Genomic DNA, 19602 nt, shown 5'->3' with positions numbered 1-19602 from the left:
AAGAGATGAATGTGGGAATGAGTCCCACATTGATAAAAAGACCAAAATCAACAAGGTTTATAAGCTTGAATGCATGAAAGGCTTACATGCTTGTGTCTATGGTTTTACTATAATTCCTACCCGCGCGCAGGGGGGTGCAAATCTTGGATTTCGTAGACCAAAAACACCAAACTTGTGCATGGGCGCGACTCGCGGACATGAATGTAGCTCCGAAAACTCAGACTCGCGCTACCCTTATCCGACATTACACACATTTTTAAGGTTGTTGTACACACATTGTTAAGGTTGTTGTACCCTGGGAACAAACGGCGAAATCTGTTTAAGGGAATCGAGTCAAACTCGAGCCTCAACCACCACGTTTGCTACTAATCTTTTGTTTACAAGCAACTTTCAAGAGGAAAACGAAGTCCTTACACTAACAAGTAGCGGTCAAGAAACATAAGAAAGCAACCAGTAAGGATGTCACATTTTCGCAAAGAAAGAGGCATGATACAACAAGAAGTTTGAGTAAGATTATGAGGATGAATGTTGGGTAATCTTGATTAAATTGGGTTGTTTCATGAGTCATTAGATTAAATTATGCATGTTTGTTTTTTTAATAATAAAGAACTGGGTAAAAGCTATGACCGGATATTAAGAGCATGTTGGGTACAAAGAGTCGGCCACTTATCTAATCTTTATGTAGAATTAGTATTTTATTAATTTCCTCATGTTTTTGTCGGAATATAAATATAGACATCTACGTATGAATGAAAAGTGTGCAACCTTTTGGAGTTACAAATACTTTCTTCCTTTATCTTTCTTTCATCAGAATCACAAAGAAAAAGGTGTTGTTTTACATTATTGTTTGTTACTACAGTGAAGTGTGTATAGAGGGTTGCCTCCTATAGGTTAGCGGGTTGAAAAACTCAACTCAAACCCATTTATCTTCATTTTGGGTCATGGGTCACGGGTCGTATCGATGATTGTCATCCCTAGGTTAGAGGAGGTAAGGTGGAGTCTACAATGACATTAAAACCTATTATAGTGGGTTAAGTGACCTTAGTAATAGGTAAAACGGGCTTTAAGCCCTAAACTACAAAATAAATAAATAAATAAGGGACTTTTAAAATAGACATGAAGCGTTTGTAGGGCTGCATTATTATCAATTAAACCATAATTTCTTGTTAAGTGTTTTTAACAACGTTTGTTTTTGTTTTTTTTTTAAGATTTAGGTGATGTTTGTTTTTTTTTAAAATAACTTCAGACCACTTATTGTTGCGCCGCACAACACACATGCACTACTTGGCCTTTTGCAGTTGTTTGTTTTTCAGAAGACTTCAGACCACTTAAAAATTGTTGTCCATGTCTTGCGTGGCGCATCAGTAGACCAATTGCTTCAAACCTCTTCACACCTTACTTTAACTTACTGCAATAGTTTGTAGACGTTAAAAAACAATCAAACTTTTTATTAAATGTTGCAGCCGTTTGGTCCACCTCTTCTGCTACAAAGGGTTGCAGAGGTGGTTTGCAGACTTCAGACATTTTCGCTTCGAAAAAACAAACAACACCTTAGTGTTTTCTCGATATGCTCTTTTATCAAACTCAATTATCTCCATGTCGAAATAAATACTATTTTAACTTAATAATTTTTTGGTGAAGAAAAAAGCATCACACCTGCATCAACAATTTAGCATGATTTGAGATTTTTGATTGGTTCATCTATACTTTATAACTAATATACAATTAAATATAAGTCTATAAGTTTGGTTAATAATGGATCGGTTACCCTATCAAACCAAAAATGCTATGTACTGATTGTATAGCTAAAATTTGGAATTGAACCATCTATTTTAGTTATCATGTTCATCCTTACTTTACACAGGTAGTTGTTGATATCGTGAAAAATGGTATTCCAGATGCTTCTACACTGATCATGGATTTTGGTGGAGCATTTTACATGTATATCAATGTTAGTCCTCTCCCTCTTGCTTGTTGGAGAGGTGGACGCCATCATTGGTCACATTAGTGTCTTGAGTAGGTTCGGGGTTCATTTTGTGAAGCTAGCTTGCTTAATTCTAGGCATTGTTGTGTTGCGTATATACTTGAGAGAAGCTAAGGTACAACATCATTAATTGTTAGCCTCATGCACTAGCTCTTTTTTTTTTTTTTTTTTTTTTTTTTTTTTTTTTTGAAACGGCTAACGATTTTATAAAAGGGTCACACCTAACAAGAAACTAGATGAGCCCAACAAGAAAAAGTACAACAGAAAGATTACATGAGAGAAAAAAGGAAACATAGAAATACACCGCATTATAAATGAGCACATGGAGACACGATCCAATCACACCACCGAATGTTCCTCATTGATCCCCTATATTTTAACGAGTAGAGAACCAATGCTTGTATGTCATCCATAACCTGAGTCGGACTCCTTTTCACCTGGTTGAAGATCCTCTCATGCACTAGCTCAACAAAACAAAATTGATCGGTAGCATCATTAGCACTTAGCAGAAAGTGTGAAATGAAAGTAACCTAAAATAATTAAGAAAATGAATATAACACTATAAGACTTAAATCGAAAAACTTAACTAATCACATTAGAGATTAAAGACTTCCATATATAATTTCACATGTTTTATAAATAACAAAAATAAGTCTACTTTTCATATATATATATATATATATATATATATATATATATATATATATATATATATATATATATATATATATATATATATATATATATATATATATTAGGGATGAGCAAAAGGACCGAATCGGCTGGAACCGGCCAGAACCGGACCGGACCCGAGAACCGGCTTCAGCCAAAATCAAGAACCGAACCGGCCCAGCGGTTCTACCGGTTCCTGGTTCCTACCGGTTCTTGTCGTGTCTTCAAATGTTGGAACCGCTCCTTGAAAAATAACATCATACGGTTCCGGTTTTTGCCGGTTCTACCGGTTTCAAAAATCCACAAAAATAACGTCCCGGTCCCGGCCCGACCGGTTCCGGTTCCGGTACCGGTTCCGGCCGGTTTCCCGGTCCATATGCTCATCCCTAATATATATATATATATATATATATATATATATATATATATATATATATATATATATATATATATATATATATATATATATATATATATATATATATATATATATAGTTAGGTTCATGTGAGACGGCCTAATTTTGTGAGACCGTGAGACGCATTTTTTTATTTATTTTATTTTATTTATTTATTTTATTTTAATTTTAGTTAATTCAAGTTCCGAAAATAATATTTAAAAAAAGAATTATTGGATTTGTCCATTTATTTTGCATTTTAAAATTATTTTTTAGAATATGTACAGTGTAATATTCTATTAGAATATTTCACGTATTTTAAATAAAACAGGATTTTTTTATTTTTTTTAGTTAATTCAAGTCTCGAAAATAATATTTAAAAAAAGAATTTTTAAAATTTTCCATTTATTTTGCATTTTAAAATTATTTTTTAGAATATGTACAGTATAATATTCTATTAGAATATTTCACGTATTTTTCGAGAAAAAAAAACGGAATTTTTTTTTATTTTTTTCATTTTTTTTTAGTTAATTCAAGTTCCGATAATAATATTTTAAACAAAAATGATTTTTGTATTATTCCATTTATTTTGCATTTTAAAATTATTTTTAGATTTCGTCTCACGGTCTCACAAAATTAGAATGGTCTCAAATGAACCTGAACACACACACACACACACACACACACACACATATATATATATATATATATATATATATATATATATATATATATATATATATATATATATATATATATATGGCAAAAATTGTCCTTCCTTTATATATACATGTTCAATTGTGTCTCATTTTAACTTTGCTAAGGATTTGACAAAAATGGTCATTCCTTTATATATACATGTTTTTTTTGTCAATTTTGCCCCCTATTCTTTAGTTATTTTGACACATTTTGTCCTTCCAATCAAAATTTTTACATTTTTTAGAAACCTTTTAACATTCAAAGTTTGGCCACAAAACTTTAAGGAATTGACAACTTTGGCCACTTTTCTAAAAACTTTCTAATTTCAACCCTTTAATTTTTTAGTCATTTTGACATTTTTGGTCCTTATGGTCTAAACTTTTACATTTTGTCATAAAAAACATAAAACACGGCCCGGGGCAATGTCCGGGTTTGTCCTCATATTTAACTATTATTGTTTTTTCCTGTCCGTTCCATTTTTTGCCGACTCTCATTTTTTTATTTTGGTATATTTTTTATATATTGGTCCGCATATTTATTTTTTTGTTTTTTTCCTGCCTCTATCTATCCGTCTCCGTCTGTGAAAATTAAGGGTCGAATTATCCCACCTACATCTTTTAACAAAAACAACACTCAAATCAGACGCACACTGCACATGCGGAGCACAGGGGCGTAGGTAGCATGTTACAAGGTGGGTCCTAGGACCTACCTTTTTTTTTTCATAGAACAGGATATATAAAAAAAAATTAGGAACTACCTAATTATTTTTGGCAAATTTTTTTTTATCATTAACCCATATATTTTATATTTAATAGCCCAATATCTTAACCCACTTTCATTAATCCACAGCCCAATCTAATTATTTTTGAAAAAAAAGGTTTTGTGGTTTTGGTAACTAATTTTTGCAAAAGAAACTGAACGTCGGCTGCCTTGTGCCGACTGCCATCTCCCTCCATTGGTCCAAACTCCAGCCACAACATTATATAGCATTAAAGCCTAGTATTAGTAATTAAGCTAGACTCCAGCGAAAGTCAAAGAAGCCAAGTGAATGATGTGATCAACACTTAACAGGTTTGTATTTGTAAATTGTAATGTTGTATTAATTATGGTTGATTCATTGATTTGTATAATTCACTAATTATCCACCACAAGCTTTTAACTTTACACGAATAATGAATTAATGATTGAATATTGATTCATTTATTTGAAGAACATGTATTTATTACTTATTAGCAAACATGATGAGAGTAATACTTGAATTTAATTAGATTAAGGTGTAGTTAAATGACCCACGTATCAGTGTAATTATTTAGAATTCTTGTCTTGATTAGTTGATTAACCTTCTTAAAATTTTATTAATATCCATTCAATTTCATTATTTATTTAGACTTGAAATTTGAGCACATTGTTAAGTTGTTATTGTTTTTATTTTATGATATATATATATATATATATATATATATATATATATATATATATATATATATTGATAACAAAATATTGATAATGGTTATTAGTTTGAGACTCTTGTAACATACAATTTCATAATTCAATTTCAGAATCCAGAATCAAGAATCATTGAATTAAGAATATCTTTGCATAAGTTTTATAAAAAGAAAGAAGATAACGAACAACAACATAAGTATACAAAGGTGGATTTAAACTCATTACCTGTTGATCTGTTTGAACGACCAAGTATAGAGTTTTATCATGTAAACCAAAGAGATGAAATTATAAGAGCATACTTGCAAAAAGGGTCTTTCCAACCTCTAAATCATAAATTCCCACCATGTGATTTTGGAGGTAAACCTCGAAGATTTATTCAATCTTGGTTTGATGATAATAAATATTGGTTAGAATATAGTATAAAAGAGGATGTTGCATTTTGTTTATGTTGTTATCTATTCAAATCAAGTATACCAAATCAAGGTGGATCAGATCATTTTGTAAAATCTGGATTCAAGGCCTGGAATAGGAAATCAGGAATAGATAAACACAAAGAAGGAACTCCACACACTATTGTTGTCCAAAAGTGCCAAAGTTTGATGAACCAAAGACAATTAATCACGTCTGCTTTTGAGAAACAAACTACTTTACAAGAGAAAGAATATTGTATTCGTTTGAATGCTTCAATTGATTGTGTTAGGTTCCTACTTCGGCAAGGGTTAGCATTTCGTGGTCATAACGAGAAAGAAGACTCGGATAATAAAGGTAACTTTCTTGAATTATTACAGTGGTTAGTCGATCGATGTGATGTTGTAGATCGTGTTGTGTTAAAGAATGCCCCCAAAACGCACAAATGAAATGCGGTGAAATCCAGAAAGATATTGTGCAAGCATGTTCAGATGTAATTTTAAATGTTATTATGGGTGAGCTTGGAAATGATTTTTTTGCAATTTTAGTAGACGAGTCATGTGATGTGTCATGTAAAGAACAAATGGCATTGGTTTTGCGATTTGTCAATAGAAAAGGTGAAGTTGTAGAAAGGTTTGTTGGCCTTAGAAATGTTAATGACACTTCAGCTTTGTCACTAAAGGCTACCATTTATGATATGCTTTCAAAACGGAATTTGAGTCCTAGTAGGATTAGAGGACAAGACTATGATGGTGCTAGCAATATGAGTGGTGCATTCAATGGATTAAAGACTTTGATTATGAATGAAACAAAATCTGCACACTTTGTTCATTGATTTGCTCACCAGTTACAGTTAGCCCTAGTGTTTATTGCAAAGAATCACACGACGGTTAATGATTTTTTTGATGTGGTTTCTTGGCTGTTAAATATTATTGGATCTTCTTACAAACGACGAGCTAAGTTAAGAAAAAAACAAGCAGATAAAGTTATGGAAGCATTGGCTGAAGGTATGCTTTATTTGGTTTATTTTCATTTGTTTATGCTAATTATTCGACTAATTCATTTCTTATGTGGTTTATTTTAGGTGAGCTTGAGAGTGGTACCGGTTTGAATCAAGAAGTCGGTATTAAACGACCGTCTGATACTCGATGGGGTTCTCATTTTGCATCTTTATTAAATATCCAAACCATATATGCTTCCATTTGTGATGTACTTGAAGATCTTGGTGAATTTGATAGTGATCGTGATCGTAGAGCTGAAGCAATTCGCATCTTAAAATGGTTAAAATCGTTTGATTTTGTGTTTTGTCTACATTTGATGATTGATATCTTGGGAGTGACGGATCATTTGAATACAATACTACAAAGAAAAGACCAAGATATCATAAATGCCATGAATCAAGTAAGTAGTTCAAAAAAAGCAATTCAAGAAATTAGGGATATAGGATGGGAACCACTTTTAGAGAAAGTTAATTTGTTTTGTGCTAAAAACGAAGTTAAAGTTGTGGATTTGGAAGATTAATATTTTAATGGATACAGTCGTCGCAGAGGTTCACAGGTTAGTAATGTTTCTTATTACCAACTACCACACTGATTTATAAATTTATTGTGTTTTATTGTTAGTTATTAATATATATGTGTGTGTGTATATATATATATATATATATATATATATATATATATATATATATATATATATATATTTCAAGGTTAACAACTTGCACCATTATCAAGTTGATGTATTCAAGGAAGTGAATGATATGCAACTTCAAGAGCTGAACCAACGCTTTAATGAAGCAAACACGAATTTACTTCTTTGTATTGCTTGTTTGTGCCCAAGTGGATCTTTCAAAGCCTTTGATTTAGAAAAAATAATGAAAATGGCTTCACTTTATCCGGAAGAGTTTCCTATAGAATATGATCGTCGAGTTCTTGAAGTGGAACTTGGAAATTACATTAAAGATATGCGAGAAGATGAACGATTTAATGATTTGAAGAGTATTGGAGACCTTGCCAAAAAGATGGTTGAAGAAAAGAAGCATATAATATTTCCTAAGATTTACCTTCTTATGAAACTTGCATTGATCTTACCCGTAGCAACAACAAGTGTAGAACGCGCATTTTCAGCAATGAAGTTAATAAAGACTGATATACGCAACAAAATGAGTGATCAATTTTTGAGTGGTAGTTTAGTGTCTTATATTGAAAAAAATGTATTAAAAGGTATTGGCAACGATGCAATTGTGACAATGTTTCAAAATATAAGACCTCGTAGGGTTCAATTGTAAGAACTTTATTATAACTATTGAACTGATATTTAAATATTTTAGTCATACAACCCGACCCGTCACCGCTAGTATTTTTTACACTTTCATATTTTTTTTTAGTTTTATTTACATAAGGAACCATGTGGTTTTTGGTTCTAAATTCGCCACTGGCGGAGCATGGACAACATATCTAGTTTATATAAATAAGTGATAGAGACGAGAGGAAATCAATATCAATATATACTAATATTAGCAAACAAAACACAAAATAAAAATATATTTTCATACACAAGAATACAAAGATAACATCACTAGACACTATGTTGATGGAAAAGTGGATGAATCTAGTCGGTTTGACCAGGACCTCCAGAGCTAATCGGACTTCTTGGGGGAGGAATGGCCGCAAAGGTTTCCTGCATGCCATTTCACTAATATACATCATTATCAACAACATACAATTTAATGTAAATATAAATGTGTGTATGCAACACATACACCATGCCTATGGTCTCATATTTTTTTCTTTTTGAATCAAACACACATAACCCCATGTTACATTTTGTTCAAAGATTACAAAAGTTGGTTATATAAAATGATTTTGTATTAGTCTATATGATAGTTTTATTTTTCAAATAAAATATGATAAAGTTCAAAGTTAATTACATATATGGGCCGGTATCAAACTATCTAAGATTTTTTCCATTTAAGTTATCTAAGTTCTAACTGTGTTCATTGAAACCGTAAACATAAGGGCAAACTACATAAAAAGAACATAATATTTTGGCCATTGTTCTAAGTTCTAACCACTTTAATAAAATTTATTCCACTAAAATCACCCGACTTTGTAATTTTTCTAAATATTGTGGCCACTTTGACCTTTCTATTGCCGGTAGTATAACCAGTTAAGTTGATGACTTGAATTTTTTTAGTGAAGTATCATCCATATAAAAGTCATTATATATTAGAGTAAATTAAAGTAACAGTCCTATGGTTTAGGATAATTTGCGCGTTTGGTCCTTAACTTATTTTTTTAACTCGGAAGGTCCCTACTGTTTGTTTTTGTTACGCGCTTGGTCCCTGTCTTACCTAAAATAACTATTTTGCCATTGATTTTTTAATTTATTTAAAAAAACACAGCCACAACCTCACTCTCATCACCTTACCTTACATACCGTACCATTTTTCCTTATCTAAATAATACTCCATCCGTCCCAAAATTATAGTCCATCCTTCCTTTTTGGTTTGTCCCAAAATAATAATCCACTTCTAATAATAAATAATATTTTTACCAAAATACTCTCTCATTATTACTTAAATAACTAAGCATTTAATTGGATATTAAATGCAAAGTAAGGATAAAACTGTCATTTTATTATATAAAGTTAATGATAATTAATGTTTTTCTTAATCTGTGTGTTTTTTGTCTGTGGACAATAATATTGAAACGGAGGGAGTAGTCTTTTTAGGTAATACAGAGACCAAACGCGTAACAAAAACAAATAGTAGCAACCAAGTGCGTAACAAAAACAAACAGTAGAGATTTTCCAAGTTACAAAAATAAGTTAGGGACCAAACGTGTAAATTACCCCAAACCATAGGGAGTATTTGTGTAATTTACTCTATATATTATTTAAGGGATAATGAATTGCCAAGGTAGTTACCTTTTTGTCTTGTTCATGATTAGGTAACTTCATTTTTTCTGTATACATTTTACTATTTAACTTGTTAAATTGTCAAATTTTTACAAAAAAAGAAAATTGTCTAAATATGAACAATCACAAATATGTCATTAACCATCACAAATATGTTGAAAATTCGTCACGAATCCGTAAAACTTAATGTAAATTTGTTGGTGAAACATCTTTACTAACGGATTTTGTGATAAAAATTGCCGTTGAAAATGATTTTTTTTATAGTGTAACCCTTACCGCTGCCTACACAACCTTTAGAATTATCCTCTCTCTCTCCAAGGAAGTACGACAACTATTATTTAAATTTCGATTTGATGTGGTCTTTTTTTTTACTTCCTATTACCGAGGAAAGTGGTATTAAACTAGTAAAGTACAGTATAATGTAGTGGGAGGATAGAAAATAATATCAATAACCAGAGAAGTATTCTTCCTTTGGCTCGTGAATAAATATCCTACTCCGAGCTTCAAGAAATAAGGAAAATGGTTTGTTGTGACTAATAAAATCGTCAATAATATGATAAAAGAGGTAATGTGTAATAGGTGAAATATTTGCATTACAAGTTCTATTTTAATGATATGGGATACAACATCGTCTAACGAATTAACTAGATTTTTTTAAAGTGTGACACTAACTTGTGAGATAATTAGCTTTTTTTATATGTATCTTGAAGCTAAAACACACGAGACATTTTGTTGTTTAAGAAAAATACATAAATTTTGTCCGATAAATCTCCTTCGATGCAAGATTCTTTAGTAATAATATGGAGGATATATGAATCACAAGTATTGTAAAACCAAGTTTTTATTCTAGAGTGGGTGTGACTTTTCATTTATACGACCTAGGCACTTTCACATATCATCAAGAGAGATCAACACGAGAACAACACCAGATATTACATTTGGAGCTACGAATTCATAGTGCAAATCTAAACGATCGAAAACATTGATAATGGAATCGAAAAGGGCATGGAGGAAGGAACAATAGTAAAGGAAGTTTTTCACTACCATTCGGGTGATTTAGAGATTCATAAATGCCATGATCTATGGTTATTAGAATATGATGAAACAAAGTGATTGTTGATTTGATTGAGGAGTTCTCTTTTCTTTGGTAATAGAAAATAGATATTACTTTGGTTAGCTAGTTACAAAACCCAATTACATGTAATTTTCACTAGCTCCTTACTACTTTGGTTTCCAATGAATGTTGGTTATTCATGAAAAAAGAGGGTGTCGAGACAGTCATATTTATTTTATTTTGTGGTTTTAGGGTTTATGATAATGAACAAACCCAAAAATTACATAGAAAAAACAAAACATAAAACAACAATAAGAGCTACATATAGTCATACCAACATTTCAAGGCTCATAAAAGTAAAAGGTGACGTCGGAAGGGTTGTTCAGAATAGTTCACAACACGATGCTTGATTGACAATAGAAAGTGAGCGGTGGCAGTAACATGAGAGGTTGTCACAGTTATTGAAACCAAAATAGATTAACAATAAAAGAAGATATGGTGCAATAGTGAAATAGATATATGTTGGTGTTGTTGCAGGCAACGCCAACATTGACACAATAATAACTTCACGAAAAGTCAACAACTAGATGGGGGTCGATGGTGCAGTACGAGGGCGGCATACATAATGCTAAGAGAAATAGGTTATGCAATGGTTGTAAATCGACGGTGGCAATTACATGTTGGTGCAAATATGAATTATGTTGTTAATTGGAATATGGTGGTTTAGAAGTTTGAAAAGTCTTGATAAATTGGAAAGTGAATTTGTTTTCTGTAGGAGAAAGGTCGACGTGGATTAAATATGTTCTTAACAATCTTGGTATTTATTATATATGTTTATGTTCAAAGTGTCAGAGTATGTGATTAGTGCTTTAGAGTCTTTGCGATCGCGTTTTTTTAGGGTATGAGTGACTCGTATAGAGAGATTGCTTGGGTTAAATGGAATTTGGTGTTAATTCCAAGGAAAAATGTGGTTTGGCTATAGGGAGTCTAAAAGATTTTAACATGGCACCATTTGTTAAATGGAGGTAACATTTTTTGTAATGACTAAGAAATGCTTTGAGTAAAGTTGGTACAATTAGTATTAACTAGTAAAGAGCCCGCGGCTACGCCGCTTTTGGGGTAATATGGAAAAAATCGGCAAACTTTAAAAGATATGTGTTGGAATTGTAAATCACCACAAATAGGGGAGAAAGTCGACAGCCCCTAAAATTACATGTCAAAAGTGTACAATCGAAAGAATGGACATTGCTGGAGAAAATTCAAAAATGTTGTGGCAATAATGTTAAAGTTGCCAAAATTGGGAAAATATGGTGACAAAATTCAATAGCAGGTTTTTTATGTTAAAATGTAAAGTTTTTAGTACAAGGACGAAAAGTGTCAAATTCATTAAAGATTTGTGGCAAAAACATCAAAAATATAAAACTTTTGGTTGCAAGGACTAAAATTGTCAAACTCACTAAAGATTTGTGGGGTAATATGGGAAAAAGCAGCAAACTTTAAAAGATATGTACTGAAATTGTAAATCACCACAAATAGGGAAGAAAGTCGACAACCCCTAAAATTAGATGTCAAAAGTGTACAACCGAAAGAATGGACACTGCTGGAGAAAATTCAAAAATGTTGTTGCAATAATATTAAAGTTGCAAAAGTTGAGAAAATATGGTGACAAAATTCAAAAGCAGGTTTTTTATGTTAAAATGTGAAGTTTTTAGTTCAATGACGAAAACTGTCAAATTCATTAAAGATTTGTGGCAAAAACATCAAAAATATAAAACTTTTGAGTGCAAGGACTAAAATTGTCAAACTCACTAAAGATTTGTGGCAAAAACCAAAAGGCATAACATTTTAGTCAAAACGCAAAAGTGTAAAAGTTTTGAATTTAAGGGTGAAAAGTGTTAAATGCACCAAAGATTTGTGGTAAAAACCAAAAGCCGAAAAAGTTACTATTGCTAAGGCCCTTGTGATTTAATATATATATATATATATATATATATATATATAAAAGTCAAAACACAAAAATGTAAAAGTTTTGAATTTAAGGGCGAAAAGCGTTAAATGCACCAAAGATTTGTGGTAAAAACCAAAAGCCCAAAAAGTTACTATTGCTAAGGCCCTTGTGATTTAATATATATATATATATATATATATATATATATATATATATATATATATATATATATATATATATATATATATATATATATATAAAAGTCAAAACACAAAAATGTAAAAGTTTTGAATTTAAGGGCGAAAAGCGTTAAATGCACCAAAGATTTGTGGTAAAAACCAAAAGCCCAAAAAACTACTATTGCTAAGGCCCTTGTGAATATATATATATATATATATATATATATATATATATATATATATATATATATATATATATATATATATATATATATATATATATATATATATATATATATATATAATGATGTTCATAGAGTGTTGGTGCGGTTTTTCCTAAAACTACTTGATCCTTAATTGCACATGTATTTCACATAAGACTTAAACCCTTAATTTCATGGGAGGACATATCATCATACCGTTAAGCTAAAGGTTTTTGCTATACTGCAAAAAATCTCAATTAATTTAATGTCAATAATTAATTTATCCTCTCTATGTAGTATTTAATTAAAATATAGATACATTTAAAATCCTAAATGTTATAATGCAAAATTGTCCATTATTTTATAACGTACCCATATTCGTATTAAACCAACAAGAAGTTGATTTTTTTCCCAGAACTATGACAGTATATATATATATATATATATATATATATATATATATATATATATATATATATATATATATATATATATATATATATATATATATATATATATATATATATACACACACACACACATTAGATGTGTACCCGCACAAAACGACGGTGATTAATCGCTTTTTTGACAAACAATTTTTTTGGGGAAATAATAATTATATTTTATTATTGGTTATTATGTAATAAAAAATTACTGGTTTTAAATAAAATATTTATATTCATACCTTATTTTTATATTACATGTTTATATTATTGATGTAAATTAATTAATATTAGTGTTTAGTTTAAGAAATGTAAATTAATTTATACATATGAATTTAATACTTTAAATTTTTCATTTTTCTCCAAATTGAATTTCTTAATTACTTTTCTTAATTCAAGTTCAAACTTTTGGCAACTATTAATGAATTATTTATGCATAATTGATTTGTACAAAATGTTTTATAACTTATACTTCTTAAAATTCAAGATATGACCAATGTGCTTTATAATATAGTATAAGATATATATAGGGCTAGGTGATAATGTGGATGAACAACTATTATGTGGACGTGTGGATAATGTTATTTTATGAAAATTACTAAGAGAATATGTTGCTTAGTAATATGAATACGTTCAATCTCACAGAACTATTGTTATTTTAATGGATTCTCACCAATTCTAATTCATTTTTGTTCTCATTCATCGTTTTTTATTTATTTTAATTCTTACAGAATACGACTCAATAAACATTCTGATAACATTATGACAGAATGAGAATAATTAAAAAAAGTGTATAATAACCTTATAGACGATTTAATTATTGAATATGCTTAATAATTAAAATAATTATATAAGATTGAACGTATTTTTATTATCAAACAACATATTTTCTTTGTCATTCTCACATAATAACATTATCCACATATCCACACAATAGATGTCAATCCACACTTGAACCTAGGTCTCTCTCTCTCTATCTCTATCTCTCTCTCTCTATCTCTCTCTCTCTCTCTCTCTCTCTCTCTATATATATATATATATATATATATATATATATATATATATATAGAGAGAGAGAGAGAGAGAGAGAGACAGAGACCTAGGTTCAAATGTTGATTGACATCTATGGTATGAACATAAATATTATATATATATATATATATATATATATATATATATATATATATATATATATATATATATATATATATATATATATATATATATAAAGGAGTAGGATCAAATGAGAACGCCTAAAAGGTTGAGAACGCGAGAACAGATCTAAGCCCTCTAAATTTTAAAATCAAAGGTTTATATTAACGAGTCATTTATATAAATTCTGAAAGTCATAGGATTAAACTGTAAATTTTTAATTGACTAAAAGGGTACTATAGTCATTAGGTTTTATCCTATTTTTATCAGCTCCTAAAATCTCTCTGTCTCTCTCACATCTCACTTACGTTTCCTTTAAACCCTAATCGATGGAAGCCAACACTAAAAAAATGTACGCCTCTTCCCTCTCATCTCTCCATTGCCGGCCGACCCTTTGAGTTTTCTTCATCTTAGCCACCGCACAAGACACAAAAACACCAACACTAAAATCTCCATGGAACAGCCATCATAGAAGCCGATACCACCAATAGTTTTTTTATGCATCGAGACCCACCAAAAAAACCCTACAGTAGCCGCTGGACAAAAGAAAACCCTACAGCATCCACTGGAAATTACAATGTTGAATCTAAGCCTTTTTCAAATCCTAGAAACCCGATATCAACTAATTCATGCGAATCAGAAGGTCTCTGGGGAATAAAAATCAATGATTTTTGTTAAATGCATAAAAAGGTTCACTTCTTAATCTCTATCCGGTAAGATGAATCCTATTTTTTGGTTTTTGTTGTTTTGTATTTTAATTTTGAAAGAATATATTATCTACGAGTTTACTTTTTGGATGTCTTTTAAAGTTTAAATATTTAAGATATAAGAATTTGGTATTCTGAATTTTACAACGCTAATATTGCTTAAAATTTTGAACTTTGTCATTCATTTGAGTTTTCTGAATATGCACATGGTTCAATAATTTAATATATATTGATCTCAATATGTTTTTAATTTGTTTGTCAAGTTGGTATTTTGGAAAAAGCCCCCACAAATAACATGCTCAACAACTTGACAAAAATTAATGGTTTATACTATGATATTAATTTATGATTAGAAGTGTATTATTTTTTGTTAATGATATATATAAATATATAAATATATTCATGTATAAATATAAATATAATTATACGAATTCATATGTATTTTATATTTTGTTCATGTTTCTTCATTTATAATTTGACATAATATGTGTTTTTCTAAATCCTTTTCATTTAATTGATTGTTCATTGTATTTATTTCTTTATTTGATGGTGTATAGAGGAAATCGAAATGCTTCTACAAACGGGATGTTGGAGTGTTAATATACAACCAAACAATACAAAGTGGAAAAGATCTCGCCTTATTCATTGATGATTATATAATAATAGTTTATTATTTTTATTCAAATTTTTGTTTATGTTATATTCATATGTGATTATAGAAAAACAGATATGCATTACATTGTAACTTTTTGTGTTAGTACTTATGAGTAGATGGATAATCTATATATATATATATATATATATATATATATATATATATATATATATATATATATATATATATATATATCCAATATGTTCTATTTATTTATGATTATAGTTATATTGTAATTTTTTCCTATAAATTGTGTTATATTCGTTTATTATTACAACTTAATTCATCTATTCAATGACGATTACAACAAATTCATATATGATTACAAATATGTTTTATTTTTGTATGAATACACACATTTAGTTGAAAATGATAAATTCATTAATTTTTTGGATATACTGCTAAAAAAATAATAATAAAAAAATGCTTTTTTAATCATCGTAAACAAAATTTTTTAATAATCTATTTGATTAAAAATAGATTAAATTCATTTATAGTATTTAGGTAAAAAATCAATTAATTAGACAACATCCCATGATTGTAGGATTTAATTAATTATCTATATTTAATTACATTGTAAAATTCCTTTTATGCCCTTATGGAATGGATGGTCTACAATTGTTCTCGCGTTCTCAACCTTTTATGTGTTCTCATTTGATCATCTCCTTGTATATATATATATATATATATATATATATATATATATATATATATATTTATATATATATATATATATATATATATGTATATATATATATATATATATATATATATATATATATATATATATATATATATATAAGCCCAAAATTTCTCGCATAATTATTGTTGAAAAAAATCATAAATGGTCCCTGTGGTTACCCAAAATCTGAAGTTTAGTCCCCGTGGTTTAAAAACCTCATAGATGGTCCCTGTGTTTTCAAAACTTTTGATGTTTGGTCCTTTTTGCTAACTGGGGTTAAATTTGTCCGTTAACTGAAGGGTATTTTCGTCAATTCACAACCACAAGGACCATTTATGATGTTTTCTCGTATTTTAAAAAAAAAGAAAAAATTAAACATAATTAAATATATAAAAGCTCTCTCTCTCTCTCTCTCTCTCGTATAACTAAATTAAGGTCTCAAAGGTCCATTTTAGATCTATCATACGTACATTCAACATATCTAATATATATGTAGCTATCTCTCTGGAAAGTAGACTTATAAGGAGATGTATCCTTCCTCCTACAGCAACCAGGACACCTCTTTCTCAAGTAGTAACTACCCAAAGACTTCTTTCATCAACTTTAATCTTCAAAATCATTCAAAATTACCTTCTCAAGATTATTACCACCCTACATCCTCTCCTCACAGAACTTGAATGGCCCTCATTACATCCCTTTAGAAGACGAACCTGAGATTTTCCAACAACAGCATCGGCCCTTCTCTACTAATCATAACTATCACGACACTGTCATTGTAGCTTATGAACACTCAACTCGGAAGACTAGTAATCTGCAGTACACCATGGAAAAACTAACCAATAATAACGGAAAATATGCTACAACTATTGGCAACGATCACCTTAACACTCATGTAATTCTTCAGAATAACTCTTCAATGGGAAAGAAAGCTTCCAAGAAAGACCGTCACAGCAAGATAAACACAGCTCAAGGCCTCAGGGACCGAAGGATGAGATTGTCTCTTGATGTTGCGAAGAGGTTCTTCAGGTTGCAAGATATGCTTGGGTTCGATAAGTCACCTTTCTTCCACAATCCAGCCCTAACATATCGATCGCACTCACAAATTTCTCTCAGCGTCGCCAACATCAATCCAATCGCCAAGTCAGCTACATCATCGGTCAACACATCAGGTGTATTAGTAACCCTAATCCCTTTCTGCTTACAATGCCCCAAATCCACCTTCTCTAACCCCACGCTAAAATTAGATACAATCCCTAAAGCTGGTAACGAGTCGATCAATTCTCGGTCTGCACCGGCGTTGGCGTTTCCGACAACGTCTCGAATTGAACCGAAATTCTCCTTGAAGAAGTCGTTTTTCTGGGGGAGATTCCATAAACGGAAGAGATTAAAGCGTTTGTCGAGTTCTTGTTCGAGGTAAGAAGACATGGGGTAGGTCATGAGGACACCGATGGCTTCCATGATCGAGGTCGGTGAGTAACTGAGGTCCACTGGTGTAGAAACGCTTTTATTCATCTTGGAAGAATGAAACCTGGTTCAAGAATCTTATCAAAGGGGGACGAGGGTTACCGGGGTACCAAGGAAGAAGAGGGGAGGAATCGATGTCAACAGAGAGAGAGAGAGAGAGAGAGAGAGAGAGAGACCTTTTATATATTTAATTATATTTGATTTTTTCTTTTTTTAAAAAATACGAGAAAGCATCATAAATTGTCCCTGTGGTTGTAAAATGACGAAAATACCCTTCAGTTAACGGACAAACTTAACGGAGTTAGCAAAAAGGACCAAACATCAAAAGTTTTGAAAACACAAAGACCATCTATGAGGTTTTTAAACCACAGTGACTAAACTTCAGATTTTGGGTAACCACAGAGACCATTTATGATGTTTTTCATTATTGTTCTAGCCCACTTAACGAGTTTTATGGTTAACCTGGTTAATTTTTTTTGCAAAATCTGTCCTAACAAGTTCAAATTTGGTTCATGAGGTTTGCAATAAATTACACCACATTGTTTTTTAACATTATTTTTTGTTTTTTGTATACTTTATTTATTTTCGGGTTTATATATATATATATATATATATATATATATATATATATATATATATATATATACATTTTTTATTTTCTTTTTTATATATATTTTATTTATTTTCATTTTTTCACTTTATTTTTCAACAATTTGAACTTTTTTTTTTACCTTTTTACCTTTTATTTTCTATATATATATTTTTCTATTTTAGTTATTTATGATTTTTCTAATGTTTTTATTTATTTAGATTCAAGAACTTGAATTCAAATTAAATTACTATAACAAGTTTTTTTTTATAGAGACCGACTATTATTATATTTGTGTTCTTTCTTTTAGTCTATTATCAAATTGAAAAATATTATGTTGAATTTAAACTATTGATATCACATATAAAAAATATGATTTAATTTGCAAGTTATATAACACATTGCAACACTAAATCTCAACGAAAATCTATTTTTTTTAATTTTTATTTTTTCTTAACATAAATATAATAGCACTAAAGAAAAAAAGAATAAAAAAAAAATAAGTTGGACCGAAATTACAAATATAAACATAACTATTTTATTTACTTGAGTAAAAATAAAAAAAAAATAAAAAAACTATAAATTATCAAAATTGTAATACACTCTAATATATGAATACATTTTACATTTTTTGAAAAATGTCAATTAAAAGTTAAAAATACAAAAAAAATAATAACAAATAATTGAAATACAAGTAAGAAAAAAATAAATAAAAAGATAAAAAGTTAAAAATATAATATGAAAAGAAAAATGAAAAAAATTATGAAAAAGAAAAAAAAAAACTTTAATATGCTCTATATATACACTAAAAAATAGAAAACAAAAGGTAAAAAAAATCAAATTGTTGAAGAATAAAGTTTAAAAAAATGAAAATAAATAAAATATATATAAAAAAGAAAATAAAAAATGTATATATATTTATAAAAAAACTCGAAAATATACAAAAAACGAAAAATAATGGTAAAAAACCATGTGGTGTAATTTTTTGCAAACCTAGGGATCAA

General features: G+C 29.6%; 3 protein-coding genes across 3 annotated transcripts; all 3 read left to right on the top strand.

Moving 5' to 3' along the window:
• Positions 1 to 6049: 6049 nt before the first annotated feature.
• On the top strand, positions 6050 to 6439 carry LOC128126906 (uncharacterized). The gene has a single exon (XM_052765077.1). The coding sequence runs from the start codon at positions 6050 to 6052 to the stop codon at positions 6437 to 6439; it is 390 nt and encodes a 129-aa protein (XP_052621037.1).
• A 153-nt stretch (positions 6440 to 6592) lies between these two features.
• On the top strand, positions 6593 to 7125 carry LOC128126903 (uncharacterized). The gene is made up of 2 exons (XM_052765072.1): positions 6593 to 6611; positions 6689 to 7125. The coding sequence occupies exons 1-2, from the start codon at positions 6593 to 6595 to the stop codon at positions 7123 to 7125; spliced, it is 456 nt and encodes a 151-aa protein (XP_052621032.1).
• Positions 7126 to 7363: 238 nt separating this feature from the next.
• On the top strand, positions 7364 to 7891 carry LOC128126901 (uncharacterized). The gene has a single exon (XM_052765067.1). It carries the CDS (start codon positions 7364 to 7366, stop codon positions 7889 to 7891), a length of 528 nt encoding a protein of 175 aa, XP_052621027.1.
• Positions 7892 to 19602: the final 11711 nt, after the last annotated feature.

This window comes from Lactuca sativa, chromosome 1 (assembly GCF_002870075.4).
Source record: "Lactuca sativa cultivar Salinas chromosome 1, Lsat_Salinas_v11, whole genome shotgun sequence".
NCBI lineage: Eukaryota > Viridiplantae > Streptophyta > Magnoliopsida > Asterales > Asteraceae > Lactuca > Lactuca sativa.
The sequence above is the reverse complement of the archived record's forward strand: the minus strand, read 5'-3'. Positions and strand labels throughout refer to the sequence as shown.

What these genes read in the sequence shown, in the direction of transcription:
- LOC128126906 (XM_052765077.1), top strand. Translation starts at nt 6,050, where the DNA reads ATGAAATGCGGTGAAATCCAGAAAGATATTGTGCAAGCATGTTCAGAT.
- LOC128126901 (XM_052765067.1), top strand. Translation starts at nt 7,364, where the DNA reads ATGCAACTTCAAGAGCTGAACCAACGCTTTAATGAAGCAAACACGAAT.